The following is an 18,724-nucleotide window of genomic DNA, read 5'->3' as shown; positions in this document are numbered from 1 at the left end:
CAAATTAGGTTAAATAAAAAAGATATTATTAAAGATGTTGGACATGACTTTATATCAAATTTCTCTGAATGGATGTCTCGGCTGTTAGCTATCAATTCAATAAAATAACGTGTTTACTCTCTCCCTTAATTTTTTCAGAGCAGAAAAAGATCAATTTCAGTAAAACAAGGTCTGGTAAGGAAAAGGTTGTTTGGTTTTAGTATTCATGGTCACAGATTCGTAATCTTGCACTACATTCATCACAACTGGAAGCGTGATTGCAGAGAACAAGAGCATATGTAAAATAGCTTCAAGCTAGCTTGCACAAGGAGGGCTAAAAAAACAGTGCCATGACATAGTAGAGGCTACTAACCCCAATGGTCTTCTGGGTAACCAGTAACTCAAGTAATGATTCCACTAAAGATTGTATCACATACATGCCCTGTCAACAGTTAGAAAGTAGGCCTTACTTATTTCATGCACTCTACTGAAAGCAAGGTACACATCCTTTTGGGATATAACCTGCCTTGGGTGCCACTTGCAGCCTGCCACAACTGGACACAGCTGCAGGAGCTGCAAGAACCTTTTCAAGCCCCCGCAATGGGACAGACCGCTGAGAGTGACTGTTCTGGCCCATTTATTCTTTCACCCATGAATAGCTCAACCTTCAATCTTATCACAGCCATGTTCCCAAAAGATCATTTCTTCTTAAACAGGGCCTAAAATGATCGTACTGATTAAGTCATTAACATTTTTCCCAAGGTTACTGTACTGAGTCAATATTACCTACTGTGCCATGAGACCACAGATTTCAGTGTAACCCATGCTGCAAAACAGTCTCACTTTGGCATGTTTTCAATAAACAAGGACTATGCAGTGGACATGAATTAATTTTGGCATCAGAAGGGTTTTTTTAGAATATATGCTTATGCTATTTTTCAAAGACCCACTAACTTGATGACTAAGCACACAATATACTGACTGCCACAAAGTGGGCTCTGAAGCTGTTTCCCTATATCCCTACCCAAGGTATTTTAGGATGCATACCACAGATGCCCTGTCTCCAGCCCTTCAGGGACACGCCTGCTGCAGCACAGTCTCTGAAGTAAGTAGAGAGAACACTACACAGTGCAACTTCACTCTTCTCAGCATTACAGGTGTCATACATACATTTCTATGGGAGAGAAATAGACATTGATATTATTATGACCAGCTCATGGAAGAAACAGGGAAATAGATATCACATAAAAAACAGTCAACCAAGGTATTTTTTGAAAACTATTATTACCAATGAAACTTGATTTGTAATATCTCTAAGAGAAAATGTATGTTAATAAAATACTATGCAAACCTAAAGAACAGGAAATCAATTACAGTCATGGTTTAGAGGTAGACTTGGCAGTGTTACATTAATGGTTGGACTTGATGATGTTAAAGGTCTCTTCCAACCAAAATGATTCTGTGATTCTATGTATATGCAAAGACGATATGTCTAACATTGATGAACAGATGAATTATAAGAATTATAAGGGCACTTATAGTTTATTAAAGCACTAAGAAATGTCTATACCAGCCTCCCATGAGGATGTACAACCTCAGATATGTCAAAACATATCATCTGAAAATACACAGAACTGAAATTATTGCACAGTGATGACTGGCACTTGTGTATCTATCTGTTGTGTAGGTAAGATACACCCAATTAAATGACAGGTGCATAACAGAAGATGCTTTAATAGGGAATCATATGCAATGACATCTAAAGAAGTAGCTAGGTAAGTATAACTAGCTAGGTAAGTATAACTAGCTAGGTAAGTATAAAGGGGATTTAGACCTCAAGTTCTTTTAACTGGGTGGCTGGACAGAAGAACTCAGATACAACCAATCATTCAAGACCAATAGGATCATACTGCATAGATGGTGACTTATCCTGTCACAACTGATGTAATGGAAAATGCTTCCGTGAATTGTGGTTTAAAATCTGATGAGATCAGCATGAGTAACAAACATATCCATAAGAAACTGGTTATTACTTTTCCTTAACTGAAATTTACTAATGCCTATTTTACTTATAGTTAACATGAATTCTCAAGCAGACATATTTTCTGAGAGAAACTTGGAAGAGGTAAAAGATAAGCCATATTTTTAAAGGTACCTGAAGACACATTAAATTTTAGGCAAAATTTCAGGTTCAGGTATTCTCAGTAAGTTGTATCACACACACATCCGATATGATTTTTGTATATTTTTGCAGAAACCTCCTTACTATTCACATTAATGCAACATCTCTCTCTAGCTCAGCCAACTTCCTCAACAGCATTATAGATCTGTACACCAAGAATACATATGGGAAGGTTCTTGCATTCTAACTACAAGGAGATTAACATGATTCTACAGCAATAAATGGGATGTAGATGATTTAAGCATCAGATATATTCTCTCTCTAGATGAGAATTTCGAAAATAGTCAGAGGGAGTCCATGGGGCTGAAAAAACTCCCAGTTCTATTTCACACAGAAACATTGATTTGGATATTCAAAGAGAGAACGGACTTCTGAAACTCTAAACCCATTTTTTTCCTATCCTTCTGGATCATATAACAGAACTGTCAGTGATGGCAGTCACTGAATATTTTTAGGGCTGCAGCCAAAAAGAACCATTGTATCTTGTGTAAACACTCATTTTGTTATTTTTCTCACTGACATCAGTGAGCTTCTTTGTAAACAGGCATTAGTGTAACCTATTTCACTCCCCTAGGCCAGACTACCTTCATGGCAGATCAGTCTCTGGACTAGATTAAACCACCCATTTAGACCAGTGCCTTACCTTGATGTACACAGATGGGTCTACAACAGAATGGCAGGCAGCAAACACATCGCTTGTACTAGACAGAAGAGCACACCAGTGCTGGGCAAATTTTTCTGAAGCGGGAAAAAAATATCATTGTCCATAGTCACTTAAACCACATTACTACCTGAATCAATATTCTTATCAGGTATCACACAGAACTGGAATGCCCTGAAGTGTTCAGATAATGGTGGAAGGAAATATGAGGCATTAACATATCAAGATGATAAATATAGTTGGATGAGTGACCAACCATCTCCGTAAAAGAAAAATTTCACCTTCCAAGTACTAACATTATTACTGCGGCTGGATTTGCAGAACATCTGCAAAAACTACCCATTCTCCTTGTTTTCCATCAAACTTTCCTAATTCTTTACAGTCAGGCTATTCCTTATGGTCCAGCAATAACATCAAGCATGTAATAATCAGTGAACTGTGTGATTATGAGCTGCAGCTTTAATTACATGTTGCAATACCTCAAAGAGTACAGTCTGAATCCTATAAATATATCCAAACCCAGTCAAAGTGAGAAACCAGACAGGGCATCTAATACAGTACAATGCTTGCTGAAGTCAAGACTGTTGATATCTTATTCATTTTGACTTCAGCACAGCTGTACCAGCCTAGATTGGATGAAGATCTTGCCCAAACATTAACGACTGAGTATACTCTGCCTTAAACCTAAATTGTTCTCATTGATGCTGTGTGTGCTTTTCAAGTCATCAGTGAAGAACTGGCTCTTACTCCACCAGTGCAGTCTTTTTTTTCTAAAAGCAAAGATGTTACCTTAAAGACCTGCAAAACCTAATGTGTTGTCTTTAGTAATAGCCTCAAAGTCAGTGGCTTTTGATGTTTATGAAATTTCTAAAGCTTTTTTGGTTATTTGTCATATGAAAATTATTTAGCACTGATAATCCAGGGATGAAAAGCCTGCTACCTTTATCCACACTGTTTGAACAAGGATCTTCAAAGCTGTCCTCAACATCAAAACAGCTGGCTCTAGTTTTCCATGAGTTACCAAAAGCAGAAGCTGAATCTTCCACAGCTCCAGTGGCTGTTCTGAAGTCATCAGTTTGGATGTTATTGAAATTGCCACAAAGACCTTGTGTGGGTGGCAGGGAAAAAAAAAAAAAAAAAAGGAGCAAAATAAGAGAAGATATCACTACATAAGTAGAAAAGGGAATAGCTTCCAGCTGATCAGTCTTAGCTCTATAATGGACTTTGCCTGAGAGAAGCCCATTTTCCATCAGAAACTTACTGATGTTACCGCAAATCAGGCAGGACCTTGTCTTTAGAGTATAATTATTATTTTTATACCTTACAGTAGCATTTAATGATAGCACAGACTGGAGGCTGCTTAAATGCACGTCAGTAAACACAACTTCAGTAAAGGCAACTTCCCCAAAGGCTTATAAGCAAAGGAAATTGCAAAAGCAAAACAAAACAGACCAGAGAGAGATGATGTAATCCCTTTACACAGACAAGAAACCGAAGCACAAAAAGCTTAAATGATGTAAACAGAAGGCTGGTGGCAAAACCAAGGACATAGCCTGCATCTTGCAAGTCTCTGACCAGGGCCTGCTTTTAAAGATAGAGTCTAAAAGACCTGTACATACTAAATATCACAGAGATTGTCTAATTTTCTTCAGCAAATTGAAGGGTTTACTGAACACTTTGTTTCAAGAGGGATATAGATTTAACCAGGAGTTCTGACATACCAGACACAATGTAAGATCAAATAATTTGTTCACTTAAAGTGACAGACAAGCAGCTATATCTCAGTTCAAGAGCAAACTGAAAGAGCGGGATGTGTCCTACCAGATGTGCGATTCTGATAAGAATGATCCACTGTTATGGAGAGCTGCATTACAGGTTTCATTTGCACTCGAATCCGTACTCCAGTTGAGCTCAAGATTTTGATGAAAAATGTAGAGGGCCTGAAGATGGTGATGCCATCTAAAGAACAAAAAAAAAAAAAAGAGAAAAAATGCATGCACCTGCAAATCTTTATGAAACTGAGTAAACAGGAGCTTCTGTTTACCAGTGCATCCAGTGTAACACAGGAATTCCCAAGGAATCCCAGACCTAGTATCCACCTTAGTCAAAAGACCTAACAATGGGCACAATCGTATTTTTTTCAGAGAACGGATCAGGAATCCCTCTGTAACCAGATGTAGGCTAGTCTGAGAAAGATGCGAATGAAGACATTTACCTTTACTTACTGGCAGCTTCACAATGAAATTGTTCATGTAGATATTTCCACAGGAGCATATTTTTATAGTCTGTAGGGAAACAGAATAAAGAAAAAGCCCACAGTAGTGCATGCATTTGACATGAGACAACGGTAACCTCACAAGCTTCTTTAAGCATTAAGAAACAGTGTCTTCAAAACATGACCACTCGGTGTCTGGATGCCATACAGTAATGCAGACCAAATCTCTATGCCATAACAATGAAAACCCCTTTGTCTGAGTGCTCGCACATACCTAATCATTTGTCTAAGAGGTTAGTTATCTTTTAGAGAACTTCATGTGAGATATTACATGTAAGTTTGGATCCACCTCATTGGAAATGTAGCATACCCAAAATGAAAGCTATCTGACTCAAACTCCCTCAGTAGCCAATGGAGGGAGACAGGATACTCCAGAAGAACACTGTATACCTTAGGTAGGCTGACCTGTCCTTTGGAGATCCTCAGCTGAACCAGTTAAATACCAGGTGAGCAGAATAAATCTGTATAACTTTAGTAGTGCATAAATAGCAGCCCAAACTCAGCTTCCACTGAATTCAGTTTGAATCATGATATGATCTTCAGTAGGAGAAGCCTCTGGCCTCTGTTTGGAAAATTCTGCTACTTCACTCATTGCACTATGAAAAGCCCCAGGACTCAGAACTGTTGTAAAAAGAAGGGGAACTTTTCTTGTAGAAATCTCAATCTTTCAAAAAGAAACAAGTGAAAAACTTTGAAGTCATGAAAAAGAAAGGGAAAGACAACAAGGATAATTTTTAGCCATCCATCTCTAAAGAAATGGCAAAACCAGAATTGAAAAGAATTGGAAAGGAAATAACTCTCCTATAACAAAAGCAATAAACGCATGCACCACACCGTCTGCTGGTATTAATCTTACAGTCTCAGGACTGCAACAGATCAAAATGAGTCCACAGTGTTAAAGAAATCCCATCTTTGAACCTAAATTAGTGTGACGTATTATGTGTCACTAATTAAAGTAAGTTACTTACAGTTTTTCCTAGTGTGACTAGTACGTTCTTTAAACAAGTCATTGTCTTTGATGTTCCACATTGGATGATCTCTCCAATCACCACAAATGTGTCATCAGTATTCTGAAAAGATGTGACAAAGAGAAGTGCAGACATTGTTAGCATGTTACAGGAAGGGAGCTAGAAGGGAAAAATGGTGTCTCTGAAAGGCTAAAATGGAATAATGAAAGAACTGAAGCATTTAATCTCCAACTGCAAACTGTTTTATTTCATTACTGAAATCAATACTGTTCACTGCCTTTCCTCTGCACTCTGCTTCCTTGCTGTCAACCTCCGTGAATTGTGTATTTGCAGACAATCTTGTGGAATTCAATCTTTTTGCAGGATGTTTTGCTTGTCCACTTTCTTTTGACAGTCATACAAGAAGAAAACTTCAGTATAAATGCTTAAATCTACACTAATACATCCAATAAGAAAATTAACTCATTAAAAAAAAAAAAATCATGTTGAAGTTGCAAAACTTTGATGCTGAGCATCAAGCAATTGACTTGCAATCCATTGCAAATAGGAAAATTTATGGCATTTAAGGCTGAGCATGTTTTGAAATGCTTTGCTGGATTGAGGCTCTAGCACAGCATATGTCTCATACTGCTCAAGAGATTTAGGAGTAAAATGGGAGATTGTTCATACCTTAGCTAACACATAATGGCAGTTGCCATGAAAATTGAATCTCTTATTATCAAATGTTGTTATATGGAATCCTCCATCTATATTACAACTTCCAGAACAGGGCAGAGAGATACAGCTCCAGTGGCCTCCTTTGCAAGTACTGTACAAAACCCAAAAATAGAGCAGTTACAATAAATACAACTCTAAAGGAGAAAAGATGAGATAACAACTATATCTGAACCTGCATAGATTGTGCCCTCCTTGCCCTTTTAGCTCATTATTTACTGCCTATTAAATCCCTGTGGGAGGAAGATTTTATATTACGCCCTTGAAGTGCAAAAAGTTAACTGTACTGGGCTTTGAACTAGCTCCTTCAGAGGTACACTGAGCTGGTCAAGTAAGAAATGGTTTTCAGGGTCTAAATTGTTTATTTGACTATTTAAAGAAAGAAATAACCTCTTCAAGCAGGACCTTGCAACATATTATGCTACTGATGGAACTGTTCAGCAAGGTCTTGATGCAGCATTTAAAAAACTAATAGTGGAAGACCCAAGATAATGAGCAGTTACAATTCTTAGAGCTGTGCCACAGGAGAACAGCCCAGCTACATTAGCTCAGACGTCGTGAGGAGTAAGTGAGGATGTAGCTAGATGGGAACCACCCAGAGGCCATCAAGTTTGAGGAGTATTTGCTCAAAATGCAGGAAATATTCAATCCAAAGCTGTAAACAAAACATCTGACTTACCCCACCATATGCTACAGTGTATTTCATTCCTCCCTATAGTAAAGGTTAGGCCTGTGGTCCAGAAATGATGCTGTGTCACAGGAGCTCAAATAACACATACAACTGTTAATTAACTAGATCAATGTCAGAGTAAGAAATAAAACTGTGTTGAGAATAATATACCTGAAGTCTTATCACCTTTCACTGGTGCAGAGTGGAGATGTGTTCAAGCTACAGTGTATTTTCTAAATCAAGTCATTCTCAAAGATCAAGACTTCTGAGGTTTAGGCCTTGAAGGAGCCTTTGGCAGATCTAGAGGTGGTTGGAAATGTAACTCATTAACATGGTATGACTCCTTGCCTAACTTTAGTGGCCAGTGCCTCTGAACTAACCAGTGAAGAGTCTCATTTTTCTGCATTCTGAAATCTTGATCTCAGTTTTTGCTGGCAATTCCAAGTGAGGTGGTAACCATTGTGAGGCTGAGGACTACGTCTACGTTTTCCTATACTGTTGAAAATCAGACCCAGGTTTTGCATTATTATTTAAAACGAGTGTTAGGAACAGTTAAAAAAAAAAAAAAAAAAGAAAAGAAAAAAAAAAAGGAGAAAATAACAAGAATGCAACTCATCAATGCTCTGAAATAAATGCTTCTGTCTTGTTAATACAATCAATTTCACAACAGTACCAGTTTTGGCAGGGAGTGGAATAAGTCCCTCCAGATGCATAGACTTTGCCTTGAAACATACAGGGGCAGCTGTCTCTGGGGATGCATTTTTTGCCACCGAGGTCATCCAGGATAGTTCCTGTTCAGACACATTGGCTAGTTAATATTCCTTTGATGAGTCTGGGAAACACCATCAAGGTAGATTAGAGTAAGGAAAAAACTCTGGATTATTCAGCATTTCTGTAAAAGAGTGAGATATAAGGAAAACACCACACCAGGCCATTTCAGGTGTTAATGGATGGGAAACATTTCTTACTAGAGCTCAAATGAAAGCAATGCAAAACCCAAGGAATAACTCTGCATGTTACTGGAATTTTTACTGTGAGCAGGATTATCAAGTGCCAGACTACAACATTGTGAGCCAGTTTCCATCCTTTTCTAATAGTGAGTCTAACAGAAATCAGACCTTCATCTTAGCCTCTACTTAATGTGTAAACTTACACATGCACATACCTGGAAATACATTTATATTACGTGTGACTTAAGCCACAGCAAGATCTAGCCTTGTAACAGGGAGACAGTTCACCAGACATCTTCAGCTGCACTCTCACTGTCTAGAGACCACGTCTCCTCTTTCCACATTGGTACCATTTTTTTTTCTGTCTAGTACTTAGAAATCTTGCCCTTCCCTCCTCCAGTGTCTAGATCTTGAATCTTTAGAGATCTAGTTCTTCCAATAAGAAAATTGTTAAATTACGCTAGAAGAAACACTTTATTCATTGGTTTTAGTGTAAAATGTTAAAGAAAAAAAAATTCCTCTAACTGAAAGGGGACACCTTTTGCCCTTGATATTTGTGATCCATTGGAAGAAGTGAACTGCCTTACCAGAAGGACAGAAACAGCCATCTGTACACGGGGCTTTACAAATCTTGCTCCGTTCCGGGTCAGCACATGTGTCAGCACAGGAATTTCCACATTCCATGTACTCCATGTTGTTTGGACATTCCCGATCTACAAGACCAAATTAAAGTGGGGTATGTTAATGACATATTTACAAGAACTCTCAAATCATTGTATCATTACCCAATGCCTTCATCTTCCTTTCCCCCATATCTTGTTTGCAAAACTTTCTATCCAGATGTGCCATGTTTGCTTAAAAATTTATTTTAGGGGTCCTTTTACTTCTTACTCTTTGGAGAAAACTGTACTTTTGGGAAATATGAGTTATTTCATGTTATTTTACTAGCTCAAGTTTGGCTGGTCATGATACAAGGAAAGGACACTAGAATCATTTATGGAGTCATAACAGTTTATTTTTGCCTGAAGCATCAGTCATTTTGGCATTAATTTTCTATCCCAATCCACACCAGCAATTTGGGAGATCTACTTGTAGCCTTCCTCCTTGGATTTAAAGTGATTTCCTGCTCGGTAGCTGCAACTACTGAGTATGAAAGCACACGATAAGCAGAGGACAAACACTAGACTTCTCAGTGACTTCTTCTGACTAGATGTCAACATTTTAAACAAGACTATTTATGAGTTAACTGTGCATGGTAAAATTCAAAAAAGAACGGGAGAAAACTTAGCCATAAGGAAAAGAGGGACAATATTAAGATACAGTTCTAATTTAAGGGTCAAAAATCAAGTTAAATTTGTAGAAGCTTTTCCATTAAAAATATTTCTGTCAAAGTACTACCACAGACTGATTAATGGTAGGTAACAGAGCTCCTAGCTTTGTTCTGCTAGGATTGAAACATGTGTGTATATGTAACCTGAAAGAAATCTCCAGAGCAGTAGTTACTTACAGCAAAGTTCTTTGGTTCTCCATTCTCCAGGGTCCCCCTTCCTGAGGACGCAGTCTCGAGAGTACTGGTTTAAAGTGCTGCATATGCAGCTGGAAACCAAATCAGAGTGAGAAGAATTAACTGCACAGTGGCACATATCCTCAGCACAGGTCTCCACATAGTCATCAAATGCAACCACTTTGGGGCAATTTCCAAAATGGGACATAAGTTTTTTACACTTTTTTTTCTGTAAAAAAGAAGAGAAGGAAAAGCAATACTTGAAATTTTCCCAACTTCTGGGTTTATGGATGTGCATCCAAATTTTTGATGACACAGTTTCAGAGTCACAAGATAATTCAGGTTAGAAGGGGCCTTGGGAGATTATCCAGTCTAACCTTCTGTCGTGAGGTCCCTTTTCTTGGACTAGAAGCTGTCATTCCACTATGCATTTTCCCACTATCTATTTATTTAACAGTATAATAGAATATTATTTCAGCTTTAAGATCAACATTTTGCTCAGATTTATGGGTAGACTCCTGAAAAATCCAGTTCAGTGCATGTTCTGTAATTAACACTTGTTTCAATACAGTCTCCTCAGGGCTGTAATTCAGGAGGGTTTATACTTCTTGTTCACACATACTTACATATTTACTGCATCTATTGTCTTCCCTCCTAGGGTGTCTTCCAGTGTGATCATCTGGACTCAAATCAGCACACTTTTCTGATGGATCCTCTACTTTGTGGAAGTTCCCAAACTGCCTGGGATGCATTTTATACCCTGCAAAATCCCCACACGCATTTGAGTAACTGCTTGTAATTCTTAAGATCAGTTAATGGGCTATAAAGATGCACTTAGTCTTTGGGCTCTAAGGCAGTATGCTCTTCACCAAATGCCCAGATTTAACCACAGTATCCATATTATAGAGGATGACAGCCTGATATAAGTTCTGTTGAGCTAGAGCCAGGAATCTGGCGCACTTATATCAGGGCTTGCTGTCAGTCTGGGCATTTATAATCACATGAGGCTCTTGACCTTTCTGTTGTACCTCATCACTTCCAAAGAGTTCTTTTCATTATGGGTGTATTTGATCTTGCAGAGTTTTGTATTTGCATGTGTAATGGTCACAAATCTTAGTTTGCTTTCTTCTGTCACACCCAAAAGTACAACCTTAGATGCCTATATTTGTAATAATCTGGAGATCTATTACTTTTTACAGGCTAGAGAAGGCGGGAAGAGGGAGCAGGAGGAAGACAGGCACACAATATATGCATGTAACCAATACACTAGCTTGAAGAGTGCATTTTCTCAAAGCATGACCAGAACTTTGAGCCTAGATGTGAAAAATCTTTCTAACAAAGTTTGAAATGTGTGTGCATAAATTACCATTCTCTGGTTTTGTTTGTTTGTTTGTTTTTTTGGGGGGTGTTTGGGGTTTGGTTTTGGTTTTTTGTTTGTTTGTTTGGGTTTGAGGGTTTTGTTTGTTTGTGTTTGTTTGTTTAAGGCTTAATAGATTTCTGACCAGGTCTACTCTCCAATAATGACTCTGTACCTTAACTAAGTGGGGGCTTGATAGAATGACTTCCACAAAAGTGTTGTTTTCACTTGCTTTACCACAAATCTTTCTGAAACAGAAGCCCTTCTAAAGCCCTGAGCTCTCTGAAATGTGATTTGGCAAGGATCTAATTGACATTCAAGAATATGAAGAATAAAGTTTCAAGAAAACCTGCTCCATTCAGAAATGGTATTTTTCATCCTGATATTTTTTTTTTTCCCAAAGAGAAAAGTGTCTGAAAGTGAGAAGACATTTTGGTCCTTTAGGTGCAGTGGATCTTAACCTGGGCAGGCAGGATGTGTTCAGAGCCCAAAGGAGGGATATGAGAGACCACCTGTTCCCCAGGTGTGGGAACCTGTTATCTGTGGAATCAGATGCATAAAAGAGGAGCCTGTTTTCCTTAGAGTAATGCTTCTGAGTAGCAAACTGTTTCTTCTGAAAAATTTGAGCCAGCTTTAGTTTTTTCCTATTGCATTTGTGAATTAAGGGGCAGAAACATGGCACAGATGCATCCAAAAAGCTTAATATGAAAGCAAACCCCAAATCTGTCACTACAAGTGCTATTTTAAATAAAATCCCAGGATTCTTTCTGAATGGGTAAGGTAGATGATAACATTTTTATGGTGATTTAAGAAGCCCAGGTATTACATGAAGGGATGATGTTATGTCTTTGGCTTCAGTTCTGCAGCTCGTACTCCAAGATGCAAGTTTCTTTCAGCTCATACCACAGGATTATAGCCTCAGCTATCAGCTGTGTTGGCCTCTTTCCAGTTCACTGCAATATCTGAAGGTGTCAGTGGATGGCACAATGGTTTCTGTAAAGATGCTCAGTGAAAACTCTCTGACTTAGTGATGATGCTTTCATGTCATTATAGAGGTAAGAATAATTCCACTTGATACCCAGCTGTAAAATGGTGAAAATGATAGGGCATAAAATGCACTTGTGCCTCGTTTGATACTACAAATTCCTTAAAGTTTGCTAGTTTCAGTGGGAAACCTGTCAACGTTGCTGCATGATAGCCAGGCAACTAATTTGGGTCCAAAAGGTTTAATACTCTTGCAAACTTGTGAACAGTAGAGGAGCCCAAATCATTCCAAAACCTCTTAAAATACATCTCCTGTATATGGAAATGTTTGTGTATTTCACTAGGTCTGCCAGGAAACCTGAAATCCTGCTCAGAGGAAACAGATGTCAAGTTTCACGTCACATATTAACAGTTCTGTTCTATATAAATATTCTGTATTGATGGCCTACCATCCAAAATCAAATCATTCTTCTCATTGCCATCATAGTTCCCACACAGACCACATATTTTCTCTTTGTATGTTTCTTCCACATCCAGCTACAAAACAAGAGCAAAGAGCAAACCCAGAGTTTAAAGGCTTTTCCCCACATCAGCAGTACATGTTACAAAGTGATTCACAATTGAAAAACACAGTAGCAGAAATGCTCATTACTAATTTCCAGCAGCTTCCTTTTCCATCACAGATCTTCCATAAAACTTACCTGTGGACAGGTTGAATTTAAATGGAAAGATAATACTCTAGCAATTGTCATTCCTACCTACTAAAGAGATAACTGAAGCAAGCTCAACACTGGACTAATCCTTGAACCAGTGTTTCCCAATATAGAGATGCTGCTGTATAGACATGCGATGTCTCTTGCAAGGTACCACAGCCCCACTCTGGGCAGGTCAGATAACTGTGTTCTGATGCTGGATGCTGTGAAGAAGCAGCTTCTGGTCAGCTTTTAGCCATATCTACAGCTTTTTCTAGTCCATAGGCTAAATAGAAAACTGCACAGCATTTCTAGGGGTGGGTCTGTCCAGATTGACTTATTCTACCCATACTCGGGGACAGTAAAGAACAAGGTTAGCACTATTGCACCTAATCACTCCTACACGGAGTCACCCAGGTCCACCAAAAAAAGGCAGTGCTTTTCCTACAAGTGTGTCACCCTAAAATTTGGTCCACTCTACAGGTGGAGTCTGTAATAGTGTAGGTATTAATTAGTACAAGGGAAGCAAATACTTTTTAAAATCTGGGTTTGAATACCACCTAGTTGCTTCCTGATTTTTTTTTCTCTATTCACCTTCTACCCTCTGTCTGTCTCTCTGAATTGTAAAATATGACATACAGCTTTCATTTCTTTCAACTCAGTCCTGATTGTGGAGGATGAGTGTTCACACCCTAAAGTGCAAGTACACCACTGCAGAAGAGGTTATTTTGTGGTGGATGTATAGAGAGGAAATCCCACATGCCAAGGTTTTGGAATGAGAGAGGCCAAGATCTGAGCTGGCCAGACAGGTTAGTTTCCTACACAAAATGTGCATTGAGACAGAGGGTAACTATCAAGTCAGAGATGGAGGGACTAGCTGTGCTGCTGCCAGTGCCCCATAGAGGACACAGATAACCGGAGAGGCGCTACCTCCAGGGTTAACAGTGGCACCTTTTTTTTCATAAAATCATTTGGGAATGCCTGGGGATTGTGACTTCATGCCCCTGGCCCATGAAACTATTACCTAGTATGGTACATTCCTATCAGCTTATGGATACAGTGATACCTCCCCCCCTACGATCTCATACAACATGGAGCCTGCATCCAGTTCTGCTTTACATCTTTGATGAGGTTCACCAAAAGAAAAACAACTAACTGGCTGTTCATACTAGGAGAGTGTCAGCCCAGTTCCACTTCAGTGTCAGGCCCAGCTTGGAAGTGACTTGGAAGTAAGCACAGGTGTCCTCAATCAGGATGCTCTTCAAGCTGAAGGGCATGGGGATCCTGGAAATTGAAGGGAACAAAACAGATTACATTGGAAAAAAAAAAAAAAAACAACACTGATTAAAACCTCTCAGAGATATAGGAAGAAAAACTAGAGCCAATGGGAACTAAATAACCCACAGAGACATAATTTTCAAGGTCAGTTTTTATCCAAACAATGCATTAAATTTAGATATGGACACCTTGTACATTGTGACCTTTTACCAACCTTAATCCACAACACAATGTATTTTTGTCATGAGTGTGTCAATGCTACATTACCCACTTGACTGATACCACTGCAGCTCTGCTTGTTTATGTATCCTGATGACGTAACCCAAAAGGTTTTAAGGAGCAAGATCACAATACTGGGAAAACAGCCTTCCACATGAGGATACTGTGGCTTCTTATCAACCTTCCAAGGCTTTCCTTGACATTTGGGATTCACAGAGGTGTGAAAAGAGGTCTGTTCTGTTACTGATGTACTGATGTGACTCAGACCTACATTACTTTTCATCTCACCAAGACAATTACCATTCATTTTCCCAAACCCCGAAAAGCTTTGAAAATCATAAAATGCCTAGAAGATGGGATATTTCTTGCCCCTTTAATTTAGAAGACAGATCTGTGCTTTGCAACTATAATTACAATTGAGTGATGTTATTCTATATTTACTTGTTTCTAGAAGGCTGTCAAGACAAGACAGCCCATATGCTTGCAATTTTCTCTCTAACAAGATTGTGAGGGTTTTGCCCAGAGTCAAAGCTTGCCTTGGCCCTTCAGACCTATATGCTCAGAGCAGGTCACTGGGCTTCTCATGAGGCCTGCCCTTGAAATTGTACCCAACTTTCAGCTGCTGTTGCATATGACTTTTTACTTATGGAGTGTTTTTCCACTTCTGTTTGTAGTTTGCTCTCTGGTTTGTTTCAGATTGGAATTAAAGGCGTGGATTTTGGCTTCTGAAACTTCTGTCTTTTGTGTAAGAATATCCCAAGACAAGCTCTGATCTGTGAAACAGTGCCATTTTCTAGACTAATCTATATGTAAAAATAAAATCTTTTCTAAAAAGACCATCTATCCCTGGACAGCAACATAAATCAGTAGGGTTTGTACTACAGAAATAATGTTTTAAGAAAAAAAAGCAAAGTTTCTACAAAATCAAAACCTTCTATAAATAAAGTGTTGATTTTATCTCCTTCATGAAACATAGCAACATCAAGGAAACCTACGCTTTTTTTTTTTTTTTTAGCCTTTTTTTTATCATGTTGATCCCTGGGAGATGCAGTTTACACATTTCTTGCCTCCTTCACTGCTATGGGGTAGACTCTTCACAACAGCCTGTTCAAAGTATTTTGAACATATCATACACAGCCATTTGAACCTCTGTAGAACAGGACCGCTTTCTAGACAGGCCACTTGTTGCTAATACATTGCGATAAAACAGATGCACAAGAAACACTAGTATGGTCTTTACTCACTTGTTCCCATTCACTGTGATGCCTGTCTCCTTCACCTCCAAGATCACTCCATCAATGGTGACAGTGAAGTAGATCAGGAAGCTATTTTTGTTACTGCGCCTGATCTGGATGTTAAAGTCCTGGTAGCTGTCATTGCAGTGTGAAGCGAAGACGTATGTGCAGGTTCCAGGAAAAGTGAACTTAACATGGTCAAATGTATGAAAGTGGAAATTGCCCCAGGTGGCACATTCACTCCTACGGACAGCAGAGACCTGGACTAAAGAAAGTCATAGGACTGGAGTTTAGAAATTCCCCCCACATAAGGTGCTTTGCTTTTTTGTTGTTGTTCTTGAAAGCATTAAAGGAGAGTTTTTCAAAGGCAAAAAATATTAAGCCCTTGAAGATACTAGCTTGTGGGAAAGAGTTTCATCTTGTTGAACTTTTGAATTCCATGACAGTGATACCTCCAACATGAGAAGATGAGTCCAGGCTCATTTGCAGTTTATAATGAGAAGCGGAAGCCATTACGCTTCCTTACACATCTACCAAGGAAGGAGATGCTCTGAGATTGCATGTTTCTCTCCATTGTCTACAAATGTTGCTGAGGGGTGCCAATGTGGATGGCACTTATCAACGTTTACACTGTAGATACATCTACAATGTAGATAGCTAAAGTGAAGTAAGGGGAATCCCATCCTGGCTGCCTAAATCTCATTTCTACTTCTGAAATTCTGCTGCTTAACACAGACAAGAATTTGGTCCAAAGTCTTGAATTGAGTCCCTTCCAGGAGATACCACAGGTAGCATGACTCTACAGCAAAATGGCAACTGCTGATCTTAGCAGTTGAGTCTGCCACCAGCTTCAGCAGTCAGCTCAGAGCTACTTGTTTTTCATCTCAAACAAAACTTGTGTCTTGGACCTCTGAGTTGTAACGATGTCAAAGGTATTGATACAATAAGTGCATATAAGACATCACTTCAGAAAATAGTTTTCATACCACTGAGCTGTGCAAAGCCAATATCAATCACTTTGAACTAAATAAGATATGTTTGCTACAAAAGGTTTTTAGTTTTTCTGCTAGACTCATCTGAAAGAATCACAAATGAAATTGGGTAAATTTCTTTGTATTGTTTATGCAGCACATTTAGGAAAATCAACATAGCAACATGCATCATAGATCAAATTAAAATAGTCATTAATATACTCAGTGAACTCTGAAATATGATTAAATATTCCTGCCTAAGAACAAGCATGGAAACACTGAAAAATTCAGATCTTGATGTTAGAAATGTGCAACACAAACTGGAGTTCCAAGAAGTCCTTCAGAAACAGCTTTTTAAAGGGACTCTAATTTGCCCTAGGTTTTTGCTGCACTAAAGTGGAGTAGGGTAATTTAGCACTTTTCTACACAATAATGAGGGGAAATGGGAAAGTTTGATTATTCTTGGAAGTGGAGTTGCTAGAACTTCTAAGACAGCAATAACTGTCACATTGTTTGTGTGTTAAGCAACTGAGAAAAGTGTAAGACATTCAAAACCAAACCAAGAGGTAACAGTGCAGCAGACCACAAAAAATGTCATTACACCTAATGCAATATTTCATACTGTTCAATCAGGCCTAGCAGGCATTATGGTGACATACTTCTGTAAAAAATATATGTGAAATGTGTTGAAAAGAATGCCAACTTTTTTTTTTTTTTTAATGATGAAAACTGCATCCACAGAGTCTCCCCTTTAAGATTAGTCACTTAGGACATAAACCAGTTGATAAACTACCTAGTAGTGAAAGAAAAAAGAGTAAAATGCTTAAATGGTTGACATTAAGGATTAAAATGTATAAAGTTAAACAGTATCTGACATGCCTACAGCTCTTACATAAAGATTTTACACATTTTCATTTTACAGCTCTAGTTGTCACGTATGGAGAGCAATATGTGAGCAAATAATCTGAGAATTAGATATTTTCTTACCTATCTGAACTGGTTCTTTGCCCTGGCAACAACTCCAAATGAGGCAGAAGATCCAAAACGACCTTCCCTTTTTTATTTCCATCTTGCCATGAAGCAGTCACTTGAATATCCTTCCAGGGAAGTGTTTTTTTCTTGGCCTATAGGCAGATTTTTATAGTCCAGGCATTTGGCATGAGAACAAAACATTGATGGCAGGGTCCCTGAAAGGTGGAGCTTCATTCAGTTTTCTGTTTCTGTCCAGCACCCAGCAACCTCCTGTCTTTCATACAAGAAAGGTATCCAGTTCTTTCTTGCTTTATGTGGAGACAGAGAGCTGTACATTTTATATATATATATATATATATATTGGTGTTCCCCCTCACCCATGCAGTGTTGCTTTTTCTTTGGCAACAACAGTTTTTCTTTTTCATAACATCTGTTTAGTAACAAGCAATCATTGGCCTCTTCCAGAGCTTTTCTCTAGCTTCACATCAACATAGTCCCCCAGCTCAAGAAAAAGTGTTTGTTGCCTCTGCTAGCTTGATGGTGACTTCCAAATATTTGAGCGAAAAAAATGTGTAAGGTCAGACATAATTTATGATTTATTTAGAGCAAAAACTTTTGGCAAGAGGGTAACATCCTTTAAGAAGTGTATCCAAAATATCTTACCAAAAAAGCCAAAGATTTACTGCTTCAACAGACCAGGAACGACATTAGTCCACACAGTGCAAACTGCTCACTTCTACTGCACTAATGGGATTTAATTGCACCAGTCAGACATGGGAAGTTAACTTATTTTTTATATGCACAGAGGTGCTGTTTTCTTCAAATGGCATGAGGGAGCAGTGCCAAAGTTTCACCAAAATGAATACCACAGTTCTTTCCTTTGCCTTCTAAATTACAGTGCAGCAGAAGGGTCCCTTAGTGTTATCAGACTGCTTTAGTACGCTATCACATACCCATAAAAAATGCAGCAGTCTCAGGCATGAGCTGAGTTACATTCCACTCTAGGACAGTTTGTAGATATCCTGTCACAGGTGTTTGATGTCAGTAATTTTAGGGTCTCTTTTAGAGATTTACTTGCTCTATTGGCACAAGCTGACCTAGCATTGCTTTACC

General features: G+C 38.6%; 1 protein-coding gene across 1 annotated transcript in view; it reads right to left on the bottom strand.

The window, feature by feature from the left end:
- LOC309442516 (mucin-5B) overlaps positions 1–17,708 on the bottom strand; it is a gene marked incomplete at its 5' end in the record, with an annotated part of 46,881 nt that extends 29,173 nt beyond the window's left edge. Inside the window, 15 exons of the mRNA XM_082058401.1 lie at positions 1,027–1,153; positions 2,805–2,899; positions 3,763–3,927; positions 4,644–4,781; positions 5,038–5,107; positions 6,066–6,167; positions 6,735–6,873; positions 8,123–8,240; positions 8,987–9,112; positions 9,907–10,132; positions 10,530–10,663; positions 12,694–12,781; positions 14,106–14,220; positions 15,678–15,933; positions 17,627–17,708. Coding sequence (XP_081914527.1) covers positions 1,027–1,153; positions 2,805–2,899; positions 3,763–3,927; positions 4,644–4,781; positions 5,038–5,107; positions 6,066–6,167; positions 6,735–6,873; positions 8,123–8,240; positions 8,987–9,112; positions 9,907–10,132; positions 10,530–10,663; positions 12,694–12,781; positions 14,106–14,220; positions 15,678–15,933; positions 17,627–17,708 — 1,981 coding nt within the window. The remainder of the gene's footprint in view (positions 1–1,026; positions 1,154–2,804; positions 2,900–3,762; positions 3,928–4,643; positions 4,782–5,037; positions 5,108–6,065; positions 6,168–6,734; positions 6,874–8,122; positions 8,241–8,986; positions 9,113–9,906; positions 10,133–10,529; positions 10,664–12,693; positions 12,782–14,105; positions 14,221–15,677; positions 15,934–17,626) is intronic.
- Positions 17,709–18,724: the final 1,016 nt, after the last annotated feature.

Source organism: Streptopelia decaocto (genome assembly GCF_964273445.1).
Source record: "Streptopelia decaocto genome assembly, chromosome: 7".
NCBI lineage: Eukaryota > Metazoa > Chordata > Aves > Columbiformes > Columbidae > Streptopelia > Streptopelia decaocto.
Note: the sequence above shows the minus strand (reverse complement) of the source record. Positions and strands in the feature narration are given on the sequence as shown.